The sequence below is a fragment of the Paramisgurnus dabryanus genome, chromosome 3, assembly GCF_030506205.2.
Source record: "Paramisgurnus dabryanus chromosome 3, PD_genome_1.1, whole genome shotgun sequence".
Taxonomy (NCBI): Eukaryota; Metazoa; Chordata; class Actinopteri; order Cypriniformes; family Cobitidae; genus Paramisgurnus; species Paramisgurnus dabryanus.
The window spans coordinates 40,429,482-40,448,733 of record NC_133339.1 but is presented as its reverse complement, the minus strand read 5'-3'; the positions used below and the strand labels follow the sequence as shown (position 1 = coordinate 40,448,733).

The following is a 19,252-nucleotide window of genomic DNA, read 5'->3' as shown; positions in this document are numbered from 1 at the left end:
AAAAATATCAAAATTAAGTGATTTTGTGCATAAAACAAGCAAAAAATCTGTTAATGGGGTTAGCAAAAAAATCTTGAAAATTTTTCTTTAACACTAAATTCAGGAAAAATGCAAGAAAAAATGTCTTACCCCAATGGGAGATTTTTTTAGCTTGTTTTATGCACAAAATAACTTAAATTTGATATTTTTTGTCTAAAAACTTTGTCTTAATTTTGCTCAGCAAGAAAAAGCATCTTAATTTAAGAATTTTTAGATATTTTCAAGACAAAAATACTAAGAAAATGTTTTCTTAAAAATATTTTTTTGCAGTGTAAGAAAGTTGGTTTCTCATTGATTTATTATTTTAATTTTACATGATTTTTTGCCTTAACCCGGATAACTTTGACTGTCTTACGATAACTTATTTGATGATAACTTGATGCCGCTTTCTCATGTGTCTCGCAGTAAATTATTTTTCCCTAAATCAGTGGCGCGCAACAAAGAAATCAGCTCCCTCTGCTGGTAAAAAGAATCATTACATGATTGCTCCGATCTGGTATTACAAAGGCTACAAGCTGATCGGGTTTTAGTGTATTTGCTGGTTGTTTTGGACGTGCTGTAAAATGGAGACATTTCCGGGGACAGCTCCAGTCAGGGACAGAACACCAAAAGCTGGACTATCCCCAGAAAACCAGGACGTCTGGTCACCTTATTTTAGATAAGCCAAAAAGTGCCAGTAAACTAGCATAGACGAAGAGCTTCGATTTCTCCTCTTCTCTGTTGAATAATATTCCTCTTCATCTAATAAAGAGACCAAAATAAAATGTATTAGAAAGTCACAGAGAACTGAATCTCATTGGCTGTAAATATTGAATGTCCTAATCACTGAAAGATTAATATTACATCCGTCCGTACTGCACGAATGCGTGTCGTTGCAATGCAAGGCAGTGGCAGTGAGTAACGATTAAAGCCCAGATTTTCCATCTTACTCGTAAGCAGTCGGAGCGCTGGCCGGGTAGGAGCCCTCGAGATACGAGCTCGCTCTCAGCGTGCACATGATCATAGATGCCACAAAGTAAAAAAAATCTAGCACAACTCTCCTCAAATCTGTTTCGTTTGACATCTTGATATCTGCTAGGTACGAGCCACAGTTCCACAGCTGAGATAAAGCACAACGTTTTGGGATCAAAGTAAGCGTTTCGCGTGCAATGTCACCCTCGCCTCTGCGGGTTCCCTGTCTGAATATAATCAGACGGTATCTCTTTTGATCTGCACATACGGAAGTTACAAAAAGGGGTTAGATGAGACTACATAGTGTTAGTCGAGCTCAAAGTCTGTGGGAATGAATGGATGGGACTTTCTCGCAGGCACTAATGAACGTGCTACATTAGGAGTCGAATTATGAGCTCCACAAGCACTGCGAGTTCAGACCTTAAGTCACAATAAAGGGTTTACAGCAGGACAACGCGTAACCCAGAGGGCACCTAAACAGGTTTCATTAGAGGGTACTTGGAGAGATTTCGATTTTGTTTGGTAAAGCCTATAAAACAGAAATTACGACTTTTAAATAAAATAACAGAGCTGTCAAGGTATTAGTGAAACAATTAAATGAAACAATTAAAGGGTTTTGTTTGCTTTTTTAGTAATTACTGACTAACACAAGAAAACTGTAGGCGTACAATTTGTTAGTTTGTGTGTTTGAAATTTGTAGCAGAACAATCTAACCTGTGTTTAAAAAAATTTACCCAACTGGTGGGTTATAAATAAACCATGGTTGCATAACAACAACCCAACATTGGGTAATTTTTAACCCAGCATGTGTTTTGTCCAATATTACCCGATTATGTGTTAAAGGAATATTCAATTTTCTTAAAAGAAAAATCCAGATAATTTACTCACCACCATGTCATCCAAAATGTTGATGTCTTTCTTTGTTCAGTCGAGAAGAAATTATGTTTTTTGAGGAAAACATTGCAGGATTTTTCTCATTTTAATGAACTTTAATAGAGCCCAACACTTAACACTTAACTCAACACTTAACAGTTTTTTTCAACGGAGTTTCAAAGGACTATAAACGATCCCAAACGAGGCATAAGGGTCTTATCTAGCAAAACAATTGTCATTTTTGACAATAAAAATAACAAATATACACTTTTAAACCACAACTTTTCGTCTAGGTCGGTCCAGCGCGACCTAACCTAAATGCGTAGTGACGTAGGGAGGTCACGTGTTACATATATAAAACGCACATTTGCGGACCATTGTAAACAATAAACTGACACAAAGACATTAATTAGTATCAGTTGACATCCAACAACGTAGGAACGGTCCTCTTTCTCAACACTTGTAAACACTGGGGCGGAGCTTCGCGTTCGTCTTCTGTGACCTCTTGACGTCATGACGTATTGCGTGGGGTCACGCTGCTGCATCACGACCGGATCTAGACGAGAAGTTGTGCTTTAAAAGTGTATATTTGTTATTTTTCTTGTCAAAAATGAAAATTGTTTCGCTAGATAAGACCCTTATGCCTCGTTTGGGATCATTTATAGTCTTTTGAAACTCCGTTGAAAAAAACTGTTAAGTGTTGAGTTAAGTGTTAAATGCTGGGCTCTATTAAAGTCCATTAAAATGAGAAAAATCCTGCAATGTTTTCCTCAAAAAACATAATTTCTTCTCGACTGAACAAAGAAAGACATCAACATTTTGGATGACATGGTGGTGAGTAAATTATCTGAATTTTTCTTTTAAGAAAATGGACTAATCCTTTAAACATAACCCAGACATTTTTTGAATGTGGGAAAAAAGAACATGACATGCATATTTTTAAGTCCAGTGACATTATTTACTTAATAAAATTTACTCAATACATTTATAAAATTTATTCTTTAAAACCTATATAGTTAAAATACATTTTCAGCATTTTTTAAATAATATATATTAATTTATATTTTGGTATTTCAAACTTGTAAAATGGTAGGCAGGGCAACTGTCAGTACAAATAAGCAGTTTAAGGTTAAACACAGAACTAAATGTTGAAATGATTAAAAATGTTAAAAATCAACATACTTTAGCATTATTTTATGTTTAAAACCTTTCAAATAAATCACATTTCACAAATATCAGCAGCTGCTGGGATGTCGCATAATTTGCATAATTGAAAAAAAACTTCTGTTCAACAATTTGGATGTTTTCAAATGCCAGGGTGGCCCAATTTTTATTAAGAAGTTAACAAGTATAAACATGATGTTACATTATCCAGATGACTTCAAGTGATCCTTATGGCTGAATGATTTTTTTTTTTTGGTTTCTTTGAAATACTGAAAATAGGCACTTTAAAGCTCACATAAAACATGCTGTTTCTGCTCATCTTATTTTAATCTCGAGTACCTATAGAGTAGTATCACATCCTTCATATCTCATAGTCTTTATTTTATCAGATTTATAAAATACAGATCCGCTGTCTCTCTGGATAGCTTCTGATTGACTACATATGTGTCACTTACGCGTCGATTTCCAACATAACAGCAGTTTTAGTTACCGCCTGATGACCCGCTTGGGACTTTTCAGCGAAATCCAGCGTTAAACAAATACCCACGCAAAACTCCGCTGCTACCCCGGACAAACAAACTATATCCATTGTTTCCATAAGGCTGGATAACTTGGAAAGCTGAACAAGACTTTTCTTCTCCTAACACCTAAAAACACACTTCTTCTTTCGTGCCATTGTTGAGTCTTGATATAAAACAAAGCTGTCACGTGAAGTGATGCCTGTGACTTCTACTCAAAGTTACGATGCTAATGAGCGTCCTTGTCATTCTCACTCTCACTCTGATTGAAGTGTGGATGTGCTTTTCTGGGAAAAGTGCTCATAACACAAACCCTAACTTTGTTGGAAAAAGGAGGTGCGGGTTTGGCCCTGAAATACTCTGTCACAGCTCAACTGTTTTTTGACACTTATTAACGTAACTATTACACTGTGTTAATAATGCTGCGTTCACACGACAAAATTTCGGGAGTGACAACCGTATTTGTTTACAGGTGGGAGTCTGGAAGTGTCCTGTTCAGACAGCACATTACGACACAAATAGAACCCTGCCTGTATGAACGAGTAACCGACCTCAAACCAGTACGCTTTTAGCACGCGGTGCCTGTAAACATAGTGACGGACGTAAATAAAAAGTATTATACAATGGACAAAACTTTAATTATGTCATTAACAAAAACAGCTGGCGTGTGTGTAACGCTTACCATCGTGCAGAGAAAAATAAACAAGGGTGGTTCCATATTTAATGTTTTAATCTGCTAAATGAATGAAGCAACTGCACGTTTGACCAAAGCAGATATATCTAGTACAAAAGTAATCCCAATGACTGGTGATATATTGACGTCTTGTGAAGCAAATCGATCCGTTTTTTGAAAGAAAGTGAACTTTATTTAAAGCATTTATAACGCAGTCACATAGGAAGTGCGCTTACGCTCCCGCTCTGTAGGTGGCACTGAGAGTATGGTTTACCAACCGCAGGCAAAACCAGCCTCTTAGCGCCACCTAGAGGGGGAACGTAACGCGCACTTTATATGTTTCCAAGGATGTGCATTAACGCTAATAATGTTGTAAATAACGTTTAATATCCTGCAAAAAACGATCGATCTGCTTCACAAGCAGCCAATATGTCAACAAGAGTCATGAGGATTACCTTTTGTATTGGATATATATGATTTTTGAGCTCTCAAAGCGGCGGTTGACTTGCATTCATATGAAGATGGGTTTTCTGCAAAATGTCTTCTTAATTGCTGTACTAAAGAAAAAGGTGAGTAAATAAAGAGCAAAGTTTTATTTTTGGGTGAACGATCCATTTTATTTTACACCGAACATTATATCGTCCACTTTTAAGGTTTTATTATTTTGCTCTCACTTACTGGGATACACGCGATTTAATGCAATATGCTCTGTGGCGTATGAAGGTAATATATATCTCATTAACCTTATGGAGCAATCCTGCTGCGTAGTTTGCAGTCATATCATGCAGACAAAGCACTGGATGACGTGACAGACAACTGGTTGTCCAGTGCGATTCCGTTCACACGCCACAGCTTTTCTGTAAATACGGTTGTGAAACCCGAAAATTTACGGGTGTGAGGTCAGTTATAGAATGCGGTTGTCAAACCCGTAAATATCCAAACTGCGTGTGAACGGAACCATCTTAAGGACTCAAATACGGGTTTGACAACCGTATTATGGTACCGTGTGAACGCAGCCTATGTCAGAATGCATGAAATAGCTTTACCCCTCCCCCTCTTAATCTAATGGGTAGACTGGTACATTTTGTGTAAGGTGGTACAACCAGTATAAAAACTAGGATTCTGAATTCTATTTATCAATCATCTTTTAATTGTAATTAAAAATGATATTCGTGAAACTGTTTTAAAAAAATTCCAGTTTAATGCCATCCAGAAAATGCTCATTTTTAAATATATAAACATAAAATATATGAAATAAAAGAACAGACCCTCTGCTTCAAGTAAACAAACAATCAGCAATACAGGGAGCAAACTTTTCTGGCAAATAGATAATGATTGGTTGAACCATCTGACATTTTGTAGTTGGGCAATCAAAAACACTATGAAAAATGCATTTAAATGTTGTTAAATTAATGTGTTTAACTTTTCAAAACACATTATTTCTGACTCAAAATAGACTACTATTTATAAAAATAGGCTTTCTATTTTTTTTGTTAAAAATAAGTTAGTTTGAAGCTTGTTTTGACATTGATCCATTTATCATTTAATTGCTTCACCTGGGTTTGTTTTTGCACCCAAAAAATATATTTTTTACATAAAATGAATAAATGTAATAGTGGCTATTTTAGTAAACCTATAGGGGATATATTATGACATTTTTTTAAGATGTAAAATAAGTTTCTGGTGTCCCCAGAGTGTGTATGTGAAGTTTTAGCTCAAAATAGTGCAGATTAAGAGGAAGTATTGTTGTAGTTAGACCTCACAAAACAGCCGAAATGACCAAATTTTTACAGAATGGTTTACCAAAACTAAGTTACTGGGTTGACCTTTTTCACATTTTCTAGGTTGATAGAAGCACTGGGTATCCAATTATAGCACTTAAACACATTGGTGTAGTCTAGATTTTTGTAGTGAGTATAGTGTGATTTTTCCCTCTCACCCTTATCTCGTCCCCGCGCGACACCACATAAGCACCACTCTCCGGATTTTATGTTCCAACACTGCTCCACTCGTTCACTTCTCCACATGAATGTGTTTCTCGAATCGCTATCGCGGTACTTTGATGTCATTCACCTGTCGGTTATTGTGGCGCCACACCAGTCTTTTGCCTGGCTGCCTTCGGATCGCGCAGTTCGGCATGAAGTCAAACATGTCAAATATATAGCCGATTGTATATGCAGACCCGGCGCAGACACAAATTTACGGACGGGCATTTTATTTTTTTTGGGGGGGGAGCACAAATGAGATCAACCTCACTGCAATTAAATGGACAAAAACTAGGAAGAACTGTGCCGGGACTGTGTATATGAGGTTCAACCCGCCAAAGTAGCAAGTGGTCATTGTTTCACATCTTAATGTATGAATGAAAGCGTGAAATGTGTCACAAAACGATGATGTCACACACCCTCACACTATTTTCACAGCAAAAAATTATTTTCAAGGAAAAATTTTAGTATTTCTGTCTTGTTTTCAGTAATTTTTCTTGATGAGCAAAACGACTCAAGAAAATAAGTCTAGTTTTTAGCCCCAAAAATATCAAATTTAAGTGATTTTGTGCATAAAACACAAAAGCAAAGAAATCTACCACTAGGGTAAGCAAAAAAATCTTGAACATTTTCTTAAACACTAAATTCAAGAAAAAAAAAAATTGCTTACCCCATTGGCAGATTTTCTTGTTTTATGCACAAAATCACTTAAATATAATATTTTGGTCTAAAAACTAAACTTATTTTCTTCGGTGGTTTTGCTCATCAAGATTAAACATCTTAATTTAAGAATTATTAGATATTTTTACTGAAAACAAGACAAAAATACTAAGAATTTTTTTTCTTGAAAATCTTTTTTTTCAGTGTTAATTGGGCATATGGAAATCCTTGACCTTTCTTAGTGGGTAAACGGCGCATACCTGTGTATGACATAAGTACTATTCGGACGGGATTAGTCTTACATAGGGAGGTAAAGCAATTTTTATCAGAGCTTCTCAGTAATTTTAGTCCCGTCCGAATGCCTCATGTCAGTACTCATTAAGGACAATGTCAGTAAGATTACGGTGACTTTTACCTTCTGTAAAAAGGTCCTGAGAAATTACCTCGGGAAATACTAATCCCATGTGAATAGACCAGCTGTAAATAATTCCTGCATCCCACAACACAGACAAAAAGGTCAAAAACACTTCTTGTAAGTATGTTTCTGAACTGACATTCTACTCAAACCGAAATTTAACACAGTGTTTCCTTTCTGGTCCAATTTCAAGTTTTTCTCATCATGTTGCATGTTTGCCATGTGATATCAGGAAGCAAGGTAATATGCACGTGATGACGAGGGAGGTGACGCGCTGTGTAATCGAATTACCCTTCCCAATTCTGAATGTTTTACTGAGATTTCTAATCCCATGCGAATTGACCATCAATATTACAGACGTCCTGTGGTAAGATTACATTACTCCATCTACCCCCGTAAAACGAATATTGTCCAAATAAGGCTGAAGACTACACCACTGCTTAAACATGGAAAAAGAGAGATTTTAAGAGGAATGCTAAAAATATACATTATGTGCTCCTGCAGTGCAAAAAATATTTTTTTAAGAAAAAATTCTTAGTATTTTTGTCTTATTTTCAGTAAAAATATAAAAAAATTCTTAAATTAAGATGCTTTTTCTTGATGAGCCAAATGACCCAAGAAAATAAGTCTAGTTTTTAGACCAAAAATATCAAATTTAAGTGATTTTATGCATAAAAAAACGCAAAAAAAATCTGCAAATGGGGTAATTTTTCTTGAATTTAGTGTTTAAGAAAAATGTTCAAGATGTTTTGCTTACCCCATTGACAGATTTTTTGCTTGTTTTATGCACAAAATCACTTTAATTTGATATTTTTGGTCTAAAAACTAGACTTATTTTTTGGGTCGTTTTGCTCATCAAGAAAAATCATCTTAATTTAAGAATTTTTTGATATTTTTACTAAAAGACAAAAATACGAAGATTTTTTTTCTTTAAAATCATTTTTTGCAGTGTGTATATCTCAGTGGTAGAGCATTGCATTAGAAGTACAAAAGTTCATGGGTTTGAACCGGATGAGCACAAAAACCTGAAAAAAAATGTATACCTTGAAATGGACACTGTGGATAAAAGCACCTGTAAATTGCATAAATGTAAATGTATGAGTTATAAAGAACAAATTTCAAGTTTAGTGTTGATGAAAGCTACTCGAGCCTTATTGATGATGTGGACTACACTTAGCACTGGTTCAAAGAAGCCCACACTATTCCCATGATTGTGTGTTTTTCATTTTCACCTTCAAGAACTGTTGGTCTTGACAGGGCATTGCATCAGCAACAGATTTTTTTGTTCATTATTTCCCCAGTCATTTCTTGTACACCCGTTCAGTATCCTGGGTGGCAGATTATTGATTTGCAACAGCTGTGCATGCACGGGATGTTGCAGACTGACAAAGTCTGTTTACTTCCCTTCCGCTTACAGATCTCAACCCCAAACATTGACTTGAGCTCGACTTTCCGCTTTCAATCATTCCCGCTGTAACGCTACAGTCTCCGGCTGCTCCAAAAAAATCTGTGCAATCAGATTACGAGGATCACATGTGAACGGCTGCTTCCTTCTTGGCGGGATTCCTCAGACGCGGGAATATTATGAATATTAATGCGTGAACACATCACATTATTGCATTTTTCTCAGTTTTGGACCATCTTTGAGTCAGGATCCCAAACATCAGAGATGTTCTCGTGGCATTTGAAAACGCAAGTCACTCGGTGCTTCTATGTAATGCTGTAGTAGGGCACGTAGGGAGCAGTCATACAAAAGCTGCTAAAGTCTCTCTGTGTTCAGTTGTACTTCGAGCTGCGGCCGCAGATTCAGCTGAATAATGCACCGACTCCCACAGGAGGGATGTGGGGCTGCCGCACAAAAGCCTTCCCGCATTCACCGGGCCTTTGTGGGCATTCATCTGCGCTTAAGTGTGATTCTGACGGACACGTCTGCCCTACTAATATTTCCTAAAGCGTGTTCACTCCCTTAAGAAATCGAACACTTTGTCAACAGTGATTCTCTCAGAGCCTCACATGTGTCCCAACCCAGCGTCATGTGAACGATTAAAGCTCTTTTCTGTATTAATCCGAGTTGGTGACATTTACACTGAAAGCTATTTTAACCCTGTAGGTCGCTGCATTGTTGAACTAGTACTGCTGGATGCCCTGATGAAATTTTTCTTGTAACTAAAAATCAAATAAATTAACATCACCCACTCACACAGTGATTTCTCACCGGTCTAAAAACACGATTTAAAGGTGCACTGTGTAACTTTTAGAGGATCTCTTGACAGAAATGCAATATAATATGCATAACTATATTATCAGTGGTGTATAAAATTAACTTCTATGTTTTAATTACCTTAGAATGAGACGCTTTTATCTACATACACTGCGGCTCCCCCTACATGAAAGGGACCATTTTGCGCCGCCATGTTTTTACAGTAGCCCTAAACGGACAAACTGCTGGACAAACCAGAGCATGTTTCGTCACTCCTAGGGATGCCACAATTCTCAATACAATATTGAACCGTTCTGTTCGACCCCCACGGTTCAATACGCGCATGTCAATTGCGGTTTTTCCGTTTATCCATTCAAATCTGTCCGTTTTATATTCCCTGTACTTCAGTTGTGTGTTGCGCGCCCGCATGATCTGCGCGCTAAGATATAAAACTTAAACGCCTTCCAGCGAGTTGATATCCAGTCACTATGCGCTAGCTGTTTTAACTGCTTGTAATGCTGGTGTCAGATTTCATTCGCGCAGTCACATGGTGATCACGAGCAGAAAAATCTGACAACAAATAAAAGCAGCATTACTGTCTTTTAATTCTGTGGTGTGGATTAATTATTTGCGCGAGTAGATTACATGATACAACATCAATGTAAAGATTCGCGTGGGGCAATGCGAATGACCCAAATTGGGCTTTTTTGCCGCAAACGCGCGTTATTTGCCTCAAACACGTCTTCCGCGGAAAGTTGAACTCCAGAAGAGAATTGGTATGATGCTAAAAGGAATCTTGAGTGAGGAACGCATTTTTGGTTTCTACACAGACAGCATGATGTTGGACTTAACAGCAGTGCAGTAAGGTATAGCCATCATTCAATGTAAAGTTTTATTTACTGAGTACAGGTATATAAAATGGCCAATTTATGTTTACATGTATTTATTTTTAAAATGTAAGAATTCACGTGTTCCCCAGTTTAATTAGGATATCATTTTTATATATCTTTATTTAATTATATCTTAAATTATTGTCTCAATACACTAGAAATGTGTATACACTAGAAGTATGTTTTTTTTTTCATTTACATAAAATAAAGAGATTTGCAATTAAAAGTAGTTTTTTGCTTCTTATCATCTCACTGTTCCTGTTACCTAAGCATAGAATAATTTAAAACCACTTTAATAGGCCAAGTCCCCTGCCAAAAAACAGCACAATTCCCATGCTGGTTTGTTGCTGGTTCAGCTGGTGGTCACCACCATACCAGCACCAAAACACACCGTATGCTGGTCTTGTTGGTATGACCAGCATGGAATGCTGGTGCTGGTTTAGCTGGTGCCGGGACTGGCTCTGTTTATTGCTGGTTTGTGGTCACCAGAAAACCAGCACCAAAACACAACACATGGTGGTCTTGCTGGTATGCTGTTTTTTAGCAGGGTCATCAGAACCGAAACCGAACCGAAAACCGTGGACAAGAACCGGAAATTGTATTGAACCGTGGACTAACTGTATTGTTGCATCACTAGTCACTACGTTGTGAGGGGTGGGGTGAACTGTGGACTGAGCTGTTGGTTGCAATTCGCCATCTCACCAGTAGATGCCACTAAACATCTAAACACTGCACCTTTAAATTCATGTATATTAAAGAACAACTATCGTCCAATTCACGATTTTACATTTCCTTTGGTGTGTAAGTGTGTATTAGTTCATGTTAACAATATGCAAAGGTACAAACCTCAAAATACATGATGATGCAAGTTATTGTTTCCAAGGCAACAGTCCTTGGATTGGTGATATAGACAAGACAGACATTATCATAATTCCTCCCGCTTCAGACTCAAAGCTTGTAAATTAACTCCTGTTAGCACTGCATTGTGAGCGAATCTTTCAAACATGGTAAGGAGGGTCACATTTCCGGCTGACGTCAGAGGTATTGAGGCCAATCACAACGTACAGATTAGCTGGCCAATCACGGACACAGCGCTATTTAGATCAATGAGTTTTGTACAAAATCTGGAGTGTTTTTTAACCATAAACCACGCTAACACATTGTATTACAAAATACACAAAGTAACATTGTTTTTTAGCAATAAAATAGGTGCACTTTAAACTCAGTAATTAAAAAAAGCTTTTCTTCTTATTAATGTTTTTCATATCTATATCTTTACACAAAAGCAAGCATAACAATTGCTAAATGTATCCCACACTGGTGGTCATGTGATCTCAACATGGCAACACCGATGAGGGGACCTGCCCCTTATTTACGAGCCTCGACTATTCATGTTAATATTACATATATAGCACATTTCATTTCTTTGTTAAACATTTTTTATGAGGGTAAAAATTATTGAGCGCAGCTTTAAACATTAAATACGCTCTAACAGACTGTGACTTACTCGCTTCAGGCGAAAAATCACACAACTCAGCTAATCTCTTTGTATTCACTTCACGCTGCTAACAAATTCTGGTCTCAAACACAGGCAACCGCAGAGATGCAGACAGCGAAAAGTCCCAGTGCTGTTACACTGAATGTACGCATTTCTGGAACGCCACTCGGCCAATGAAATGAACACCAGAGCTAACTTCACCAAAGATTTGACACTCTCACTCACCGCGCCGTTTCTCTGCTAAACTGGCCCTTTCCTACGTCGTTGACCGCACAGAGGCGAAACTGGTAGGAACGTGCAGGGATGAGACCTCCGACAATCACGCTGGAGGCTTCCGGATCGATGTTGGCCAAGAGGATGGTCCAAGGAGCGTCTGTCACAAACGGAGATGGTGAGGGTGGATTTCAGAGAAAAAACAGCAAAGCAACGGTTAGCACACTCACTGTTCTCTGACACCTCCAGAATGTAACGGATGAGCGGGCTGTTGCCGTCAAAGGCCTGGGCCCATGTCAGGTTGATGGTTCTTCTTTCAGAGCTGCTCAGGGTGGCGATGAGGTTCTCAGGGGAGTGAGGCAACTGCCTACAGACAGAGAGAAAAAAATATATAAAATTATTGTTGAAAACATGTCTAAAAAATACTGTACTTGGATGGAAGATACTTTTGCGCCCCATCACCATCTCTGTTTGAAACATAAAACTGCAGGTTACTAGTGGAGCTGAATGGCCAAGACTGACACATAAAGCAACCAACAAGGACGTCTTTTAAAGCTCACATAACACACGCTGTTTCTGCTTACCTCATGCTAATCTTGAGTAGGGGTGTGCGGGGCAAAAACTAACGCGGGGTTAGTTGTAACACGGACTGTTTACATTGTTGCACAAGTTTGAGCGTTTTGTTTTTCCCGGTATTTCTTTCACGCTGCCAAAAGACGATCTCTTGCAAATTATTAGAAATGTTTTTCCAGAGAGTTATTAATGAAAGAGTGTTTTGGTAATTTTTTCATCATATGTTTTTCTCGCTTTGGGTGCGTAAGATATCAAATCCAATGTTATGTCATATTAATCAGAGTCTTGTTGACTAAAACATAGCATTGTTTTGAAATATCTGCAGCTCTTAGCAACTTTTTTGGTAGGCTTGAAAATATTTTGACCCAGCGGGGTTCATTGTAACGCTGTGTTACAACTAACCCCTCAGCACTTACGATATCAAAACCGCTAATGTTAGCGTAATTCTTGCCGTTGTTTTAAATAGGTTACACACAAATAATTGCTGGCTGCCAACAAAATAAATGTGCCTGTCTTATCAAATATTATGCATCAAATTTATTTTTGTTCATATCTTTAATATTGATTGAATAAGGTCAAGTCAAAGATTGAAATCATAATGAAATGAATGACTAAAATCAGACTTTGATGCCTCTTTTACTCAAAATTTGATTTTTGAAACTGTAGTATGGCTATTACAAACTGGGTCACATTTAAAGAGCCACTAAAATGACCACAAAAAGTTTATATATTTATTGTTGTGGTCTACCAGAATACTGTTGTTTGAATTACAGTTCATAAAACGCATTATTTTTCTCATAATATAGATATTTGCAACATCTCTCTCTAAAACGCTTGATTGCAGGGTGTCTCTTCAAAGCCCCACCCCTACAAACGCAACGTATACTCTGATTGGTCAGGGATTCTAAACGATTGTGATTGGTCAATCCTTGTAGCGTTCGAAATGTCTATTACCATATCGGGTTTCGTCTTCTCATGCGTGTACAGATAATCAAACTGCCTCTAGTAGGCTATTACATCGCTATTGCCTTGCAGTTTGAGCCTGAATCAGATTTAGAGAGTTTGCAGAAAGAAACAAATCTAACAGAAACTCCTTCCCAAGGACGAATCGAGCAGGATGCTTCACAATGCTACATTTGTAACCGCCGTACACTTCGGATGTATTGTGGCTGCAACAACAGGGTCACGAAAATTCAGACCTCTGTAATTTTTCCATATTCAGAAATAAAGGTAAACCCCCTGAATAAATAATCAGTGTATTACAATTCTTCATTTAAGGGTCTGCATAGATATTTAGTGTTTGTAATGTAAACCCGCTTTATGTCACAGCGGGGCTTTTTAGACAGAGTGAGAGCACAGGTGCAGCAGTCTGATCGTGGTCACTTGTTGTCATTTTCGGTGAAGCTCTGCTGTAGCCTACTGAAGAGAACTGGACTAGTTGTCTGTCACATAATAACCGGTTACTTTCGTTCACTGTGTAAAAGCATGACGGCAAACCTTGGTGCAGAATTTCTTTATAATAATAAACACAGTCGATGTCCAGACACCAAACATCTAAACAGCTCAAATAAAATACCATACACGCGTTCTCCGCAGCGCAGACCAAACTCTCTCGTGTAAACACACTACATTTATCTGAGTGTTGCGCATGGGATTTAACACAACGTGCAGATAGTTTCGCGCCTAACGTTGTACAACGTCAAGTTTATTATGAAAGTAGCCAAATACTTCTTGCAAAAAAGGCACAGTGAATACAAAATATTTTTTACTTTCTTTAAATAGACAATCTATCTATAAATAAGTATGAATATATGTATAAACATGCCTGTTTGAAATATGGATCCAGAAAGATCGCTGTCTACCAATTCAGCACCATTCCCATGGACAGCAGCCGCTAACATCGTAAGTAAGAAAGGTTTTAAAGTCTTCATAGCACGCTATGTTTAATTAAAAACAACTTTATTGAGAAACACAGCACTGAGTATAAATGTAAGAGGTGTTATGAGGTTTATAGAAGCTCCGTCTCTCACACTTTTACCGCGGCTCGCGGCTCTTGTCAAATGAGTTTGTATAAGCGAGCGAGAACTGCTTCATTCATTTTATACACCGAATAAAACGAATTGTTTCTGCATTTGCTTGTCGATTTAGAGCTATACAGGTTTAAACAGCGGTTGAGTTTAGACATACAGCAGGCTACAGTACGTTAAAAGGCTTCATTTAACGTGCACGCACAAGAGACGATCTATTTTACAGTCCTAGTCTGAAGTTTACAATGTAACACTACACTGCATGATTTGAAACGATTACATTATAACATTGTATAGTTTTGTATGATTTACTGAATTATTCACACATCATGGCGCAAATACGTGTGAAAAATTCACATATAGGATGTCAGTTTATTTAATTATTTTTAACTATTTGTTATATTTTCCACAGCACTGCGATCGTACACAACTAATAAATATACACATAATAATGTATACTGGTTGTGAATGTGATCCTAAAGCACTACAAATTAGGAACAGATTAATCCTTTAGGGGCAAACGCTGCACAAATCCAGCCTTGACCTCTACATGTTTAAGGAAGCAGTGATCCCAAAAATGACGAGAGGAGAAATCTAGTTTCTGGTTACAGTGCGAATGAATTGCATTGCAACTGTTTATTGCATAAACTGTAACCACTATTTCACTTACTCTTCATACTGTACAATATTATTTTACCCTCACATATAAAAACAGCTTCTTCTAGACATCCTGAAATCAATAACTCCGCAATACCGTTAGCAAACAGACTTGGGCTAGTTAACAAATCAGTTCTGACAACAGCAAGTGGGCGGGTATAAGCAGCTAGTGGGCGGGCATTATTCAAATGCACACGTCCACGTCATCAGGTCACGGAAATAACTGTAGAACTACATCTCAGGCGTTTACTGTAGTACATTAAAAATGCCTTCGGTTAAAGGGAATATCTTCCTTTAAATTGGACTGTGAGCTTTGTAACTCTGCACATCCATTTTATGCTCAAAACTGCTACATTATACTGTAACTAGAGTAAAAAGTTGAAATCCATGAAAGGGGCTCTTTAAAAATTTTTTTTTTGTCATAATTGTGCCGCTTTTTCTCACATATTTGTATCTATTTCTAATTGAACTATTGTTAGAAAAGGGCTGGATGAATGTATTCAGTGTGTATACCTGTCTATTATAGACAGATATATAAACAATATCCACTTCAGGTATATAGACAAAATAGTATTGAAATATTTGCCTGCAAACTTAATTTTTAGCAAGTGTTACAACTAACCCCCTGCCTGTTACAATTAACCCCACCTATGGGGTAAGTTGTAACATTTGCACTTCTGTCACATTTGGTGTAATTGTCCAAGAATTGTAAGTACTAGAAACAAACTTCAAATGTTCATTTGTAGCAGAGATGTGTGTGTTGCTTGTGTAGAAATAAAATTAATCAAACTCACATATTTTTTGGAATGGTTGAGCCAAAACCAAAAAGCGTTATGCGGCTTTCACATAGGATGCGGTGTGCGCTGCGGTGTGCGCTGCGCTCACCGCTGTGTTCAGCGCAGGCAAGTGATTTGTGCTCTGATGGCCAGACCAAAGTAGGCGGGTTTTCAATAAATAACTACAATGTTTATATTTGCGTTAAATAGTGGATGAGGAATACAGAGACAGATGTTGCTCGTCTCTATTTCACGTATCTTTAAGCTGCCTACCTACAGCAAGCTACTTGACTTAAAACACACCTGACATGCCAACTTGAATTGCTACGTGTTTCCATGACACAGCTTTCCTTCCGATGTCTCTGTAGGAGTATAAACTTGTATTATAAAGCTCTGGGAATTCTGAGTATAAGCTTTTCGTCCATTTTGCTTGTTTGGATGCCCCGTTTCTATTGGCCGCGCGGGTAATCGTCACAGCTGCGCTCCCGCTTTGCTCGACGCAACAAAAAACGCCCTCGCGCAGCGCAAGCCATTGAAATGAATGGGTTTCATATGTGAAAGCCCCATTAGGTTGTGCCCTGCTCTCCACTACCTATAGAGTAGTATTACATCCTTCATATCTCCAAAGAGTCTTTAGTTTGATCAGATTTATAAAAGACAGATCAGGTCTAGCGATTCTTTCTAAACAAGCCTGAGCTCCTGGATGTGTATCATGGGTGGAGCGTGTACAAAAACGAAGAAAGATCCCACTGGATAACTTATGATTCATTGCATGTTCGTTTTGTTTACATTATATGCACGTATGCGCCAACTGCAAACCAAACAGACATTTGATGCAGTTTTACTTACCGCCTGCGGCTCATGACCCGGTTGGGACCACCCCAATTCAACGAAATCCAGCGCTCAACAAACACATACCCACAACTCCGCTGCTACCCCGGATAAACGAACTATATCCATTGTTTTCATAAGGCTAGGCCAGCTTCGTACATATTTTACGAGTTAGCTAATTCGTAGGAATCATACAAAGTTAATCATGCAAAAACATACGATTCTCATGAAAAGAACAACAACAACAACCTAACCCCGCACCTAAACCCAACGTCACAGGGGTCAAGGCAAATCCAGGGCTCAACACAAAAAAAATTATACTGGCCCGATCGGGCCAGTGGTTCACATTTTCACTAGCCCCAATTAAAAAATGTCAGTGTCACATTTAAAAATAATAATTCAGAAGTCGAATATAATTGTATACATATTCACCAGACATGTTCCAACGAAAAAAGGCTCCCAACTTTTCTGCTTAAAGGAATATTCCATTTTCTTAAAAGAAAAATCCAGATAATTTACTCACCACCATGTCATCCAAAATGTTGATGTCTTTCTTTGTTCAGTCGAGAAGAAATTATGTTTTTTGAGGAAAACATTGCAGGATTTTTCTCATTTTAATGGACTTTAATAGAGCCCAACAATTAACACTTAACTCAACACTTAACAGTTTTTTTCAACGGAGTTTCAAAGGACTCTAAATGATCCCAAATGAGGCATAAGGGTCTTATCTAGCAAAACCATTGTCATTTTTGACAATAAAAATAACAAATATACACTTTTAAAGCAAAACTTCTGGTTTAAATCCAGTCGTGATGTGCCAGCGTGACCCCACGCAATACGTCATGACGTCAAGAGGTCACAGAGGACGAACGCAAAACTCCGCCCCAGTGTTTACAAGTGTGTTGAAAGAGGACCGTTCCTACGTTGTTGTATGTCAACTGATACTAATTAATGTCTTTGTGTCAGTTAATTGTTTACAATGGTCCGCAAATGTGCGTTTTATATATGTAACACGTGACCTCCCTACGTCACTACGCATTTACGTTAGGTCGCGCTAGACCGGACCTAAACGAAAAGTTGTGCTTTAAAAGTGTATATTTGTTATTTTTATTGTCAAAAATGACAATCGTTGTGCTAGATAAGACTCTTATGCCTTGTTTGGGATCATTTATAGTCCTTTGAAACTCCGTTGAAAAAAACTGTTAAGTGTTGAGTTAAGTGTTAATTGTTGGGCTCTATTAAAGTTCATTAAAATTAGAAAATCCTGCAATGTTTTCCTCAAAAAACATAATTTCTTCTCGACTGAACAAAGAAAGACATCAACATTTTGGATGACATTGTGGTGAGTAAATTATCTGGATTTTTCTTTTAAGAAAATTGAATATTCCTTTAACCTGTAAACTGAATATATGAAAATATTGCATCGTTTCTCTCGTCGTGTTTTACCCAAGTAAATGCCTGTTTTCAAGATGTTAAATAATATACATAAATGAAAATATATTTTAGTGACTGAGGGTGAAAACCTGGCCCGATCGGGCAAGTGACAATACATTTACTGGCCCGAACGTCTTTCACACTTGCCCCGGGTCACCGGGCAATCCTTCATGTTGAGCCCTGAAATCGTACAAAAACGTACAAATGTGTCCGTATGAATTAATACGAATTAGCCGACTCGTAAAATATGAAAAAATTCTCATGAGACAAACCACAACACACTTCTTCTGTGAGGTTGATTTTCGTGTCGGCACTTGGTTGGTGTGTGCGACCGTTATTCTGGTTAAAGTGCCCATAAAAGAAATAAAGCAAGATTGTTTTGCATGAATCTTTCATATTTGAAAAAACTTTCCCAAACTTGTACGAACTCTGGTGGAGTGCATTTGGCACAGAAATATGCTTTTCTATATGCTTTTTTGACACTTTGACTATGTTTAGCCTGAGGTCCAACTCTTAAACAGTGTTAAAAAGTCTGAATGCATGAAATAGCTTTAAGATCCCCCTTTAAAGACTTTATACCGTGAACCTCGCATGCTTTTAAAAATGCAGTGTTTATTCGATCTCGATAAAGCATATTGTCACTAATGTAAGCTTTCTTCTTCGATCAGATGCCTTTATGTTTTTTATTCAGGTGGACCATTAAAGATAACGACAAACACATCTCCCAGAAATCCTGTATAACCAATCAGAGAACTACTTCAAAATCTGCTAAAGGCTTTCCCGTTAGATGTAATGTATGCATTAGACGTTCAGCCAATGCCTGAGGCTAAGACTCGATGAAGTCAAATGAAGTCAAACTGATATGCAAAATAGTT

At 37.6% G+C, this 19,252-nt stretch overlaps 1 protein-coding gene across 6 annotated transcripts in view; it reads right to left on the bottom strand.

Moving 5' to 3' along the window:
• Positions 1–19,252, bottom strand: part of sdk2a (sidekick cell adhesion molecule 2a) — a 238,341-nt gene that overhangs the window by 51,612 nt on the left and 167,477 nt on the right. For all 6 annotated transcript variants that reach the window (XM_073814045.1, XM_073814046.1, XM_073814047.1 and 3 more), the window contains exons 14-15: positions 12,310–12,446; positions 12,092–12,239 (exon numbers count right to left, since the gene is read on the bottom strand). In XM_073814045.1, coding sequence (XP_073670146.1) covers positions 12,092–12,239; positions 12,310–12,446 — 285 coding nt within the window. The remainder of the gene's footprint in view (positions 1–12,091; positions 12,240–12,309; positions 12,447–19,252) is intronic.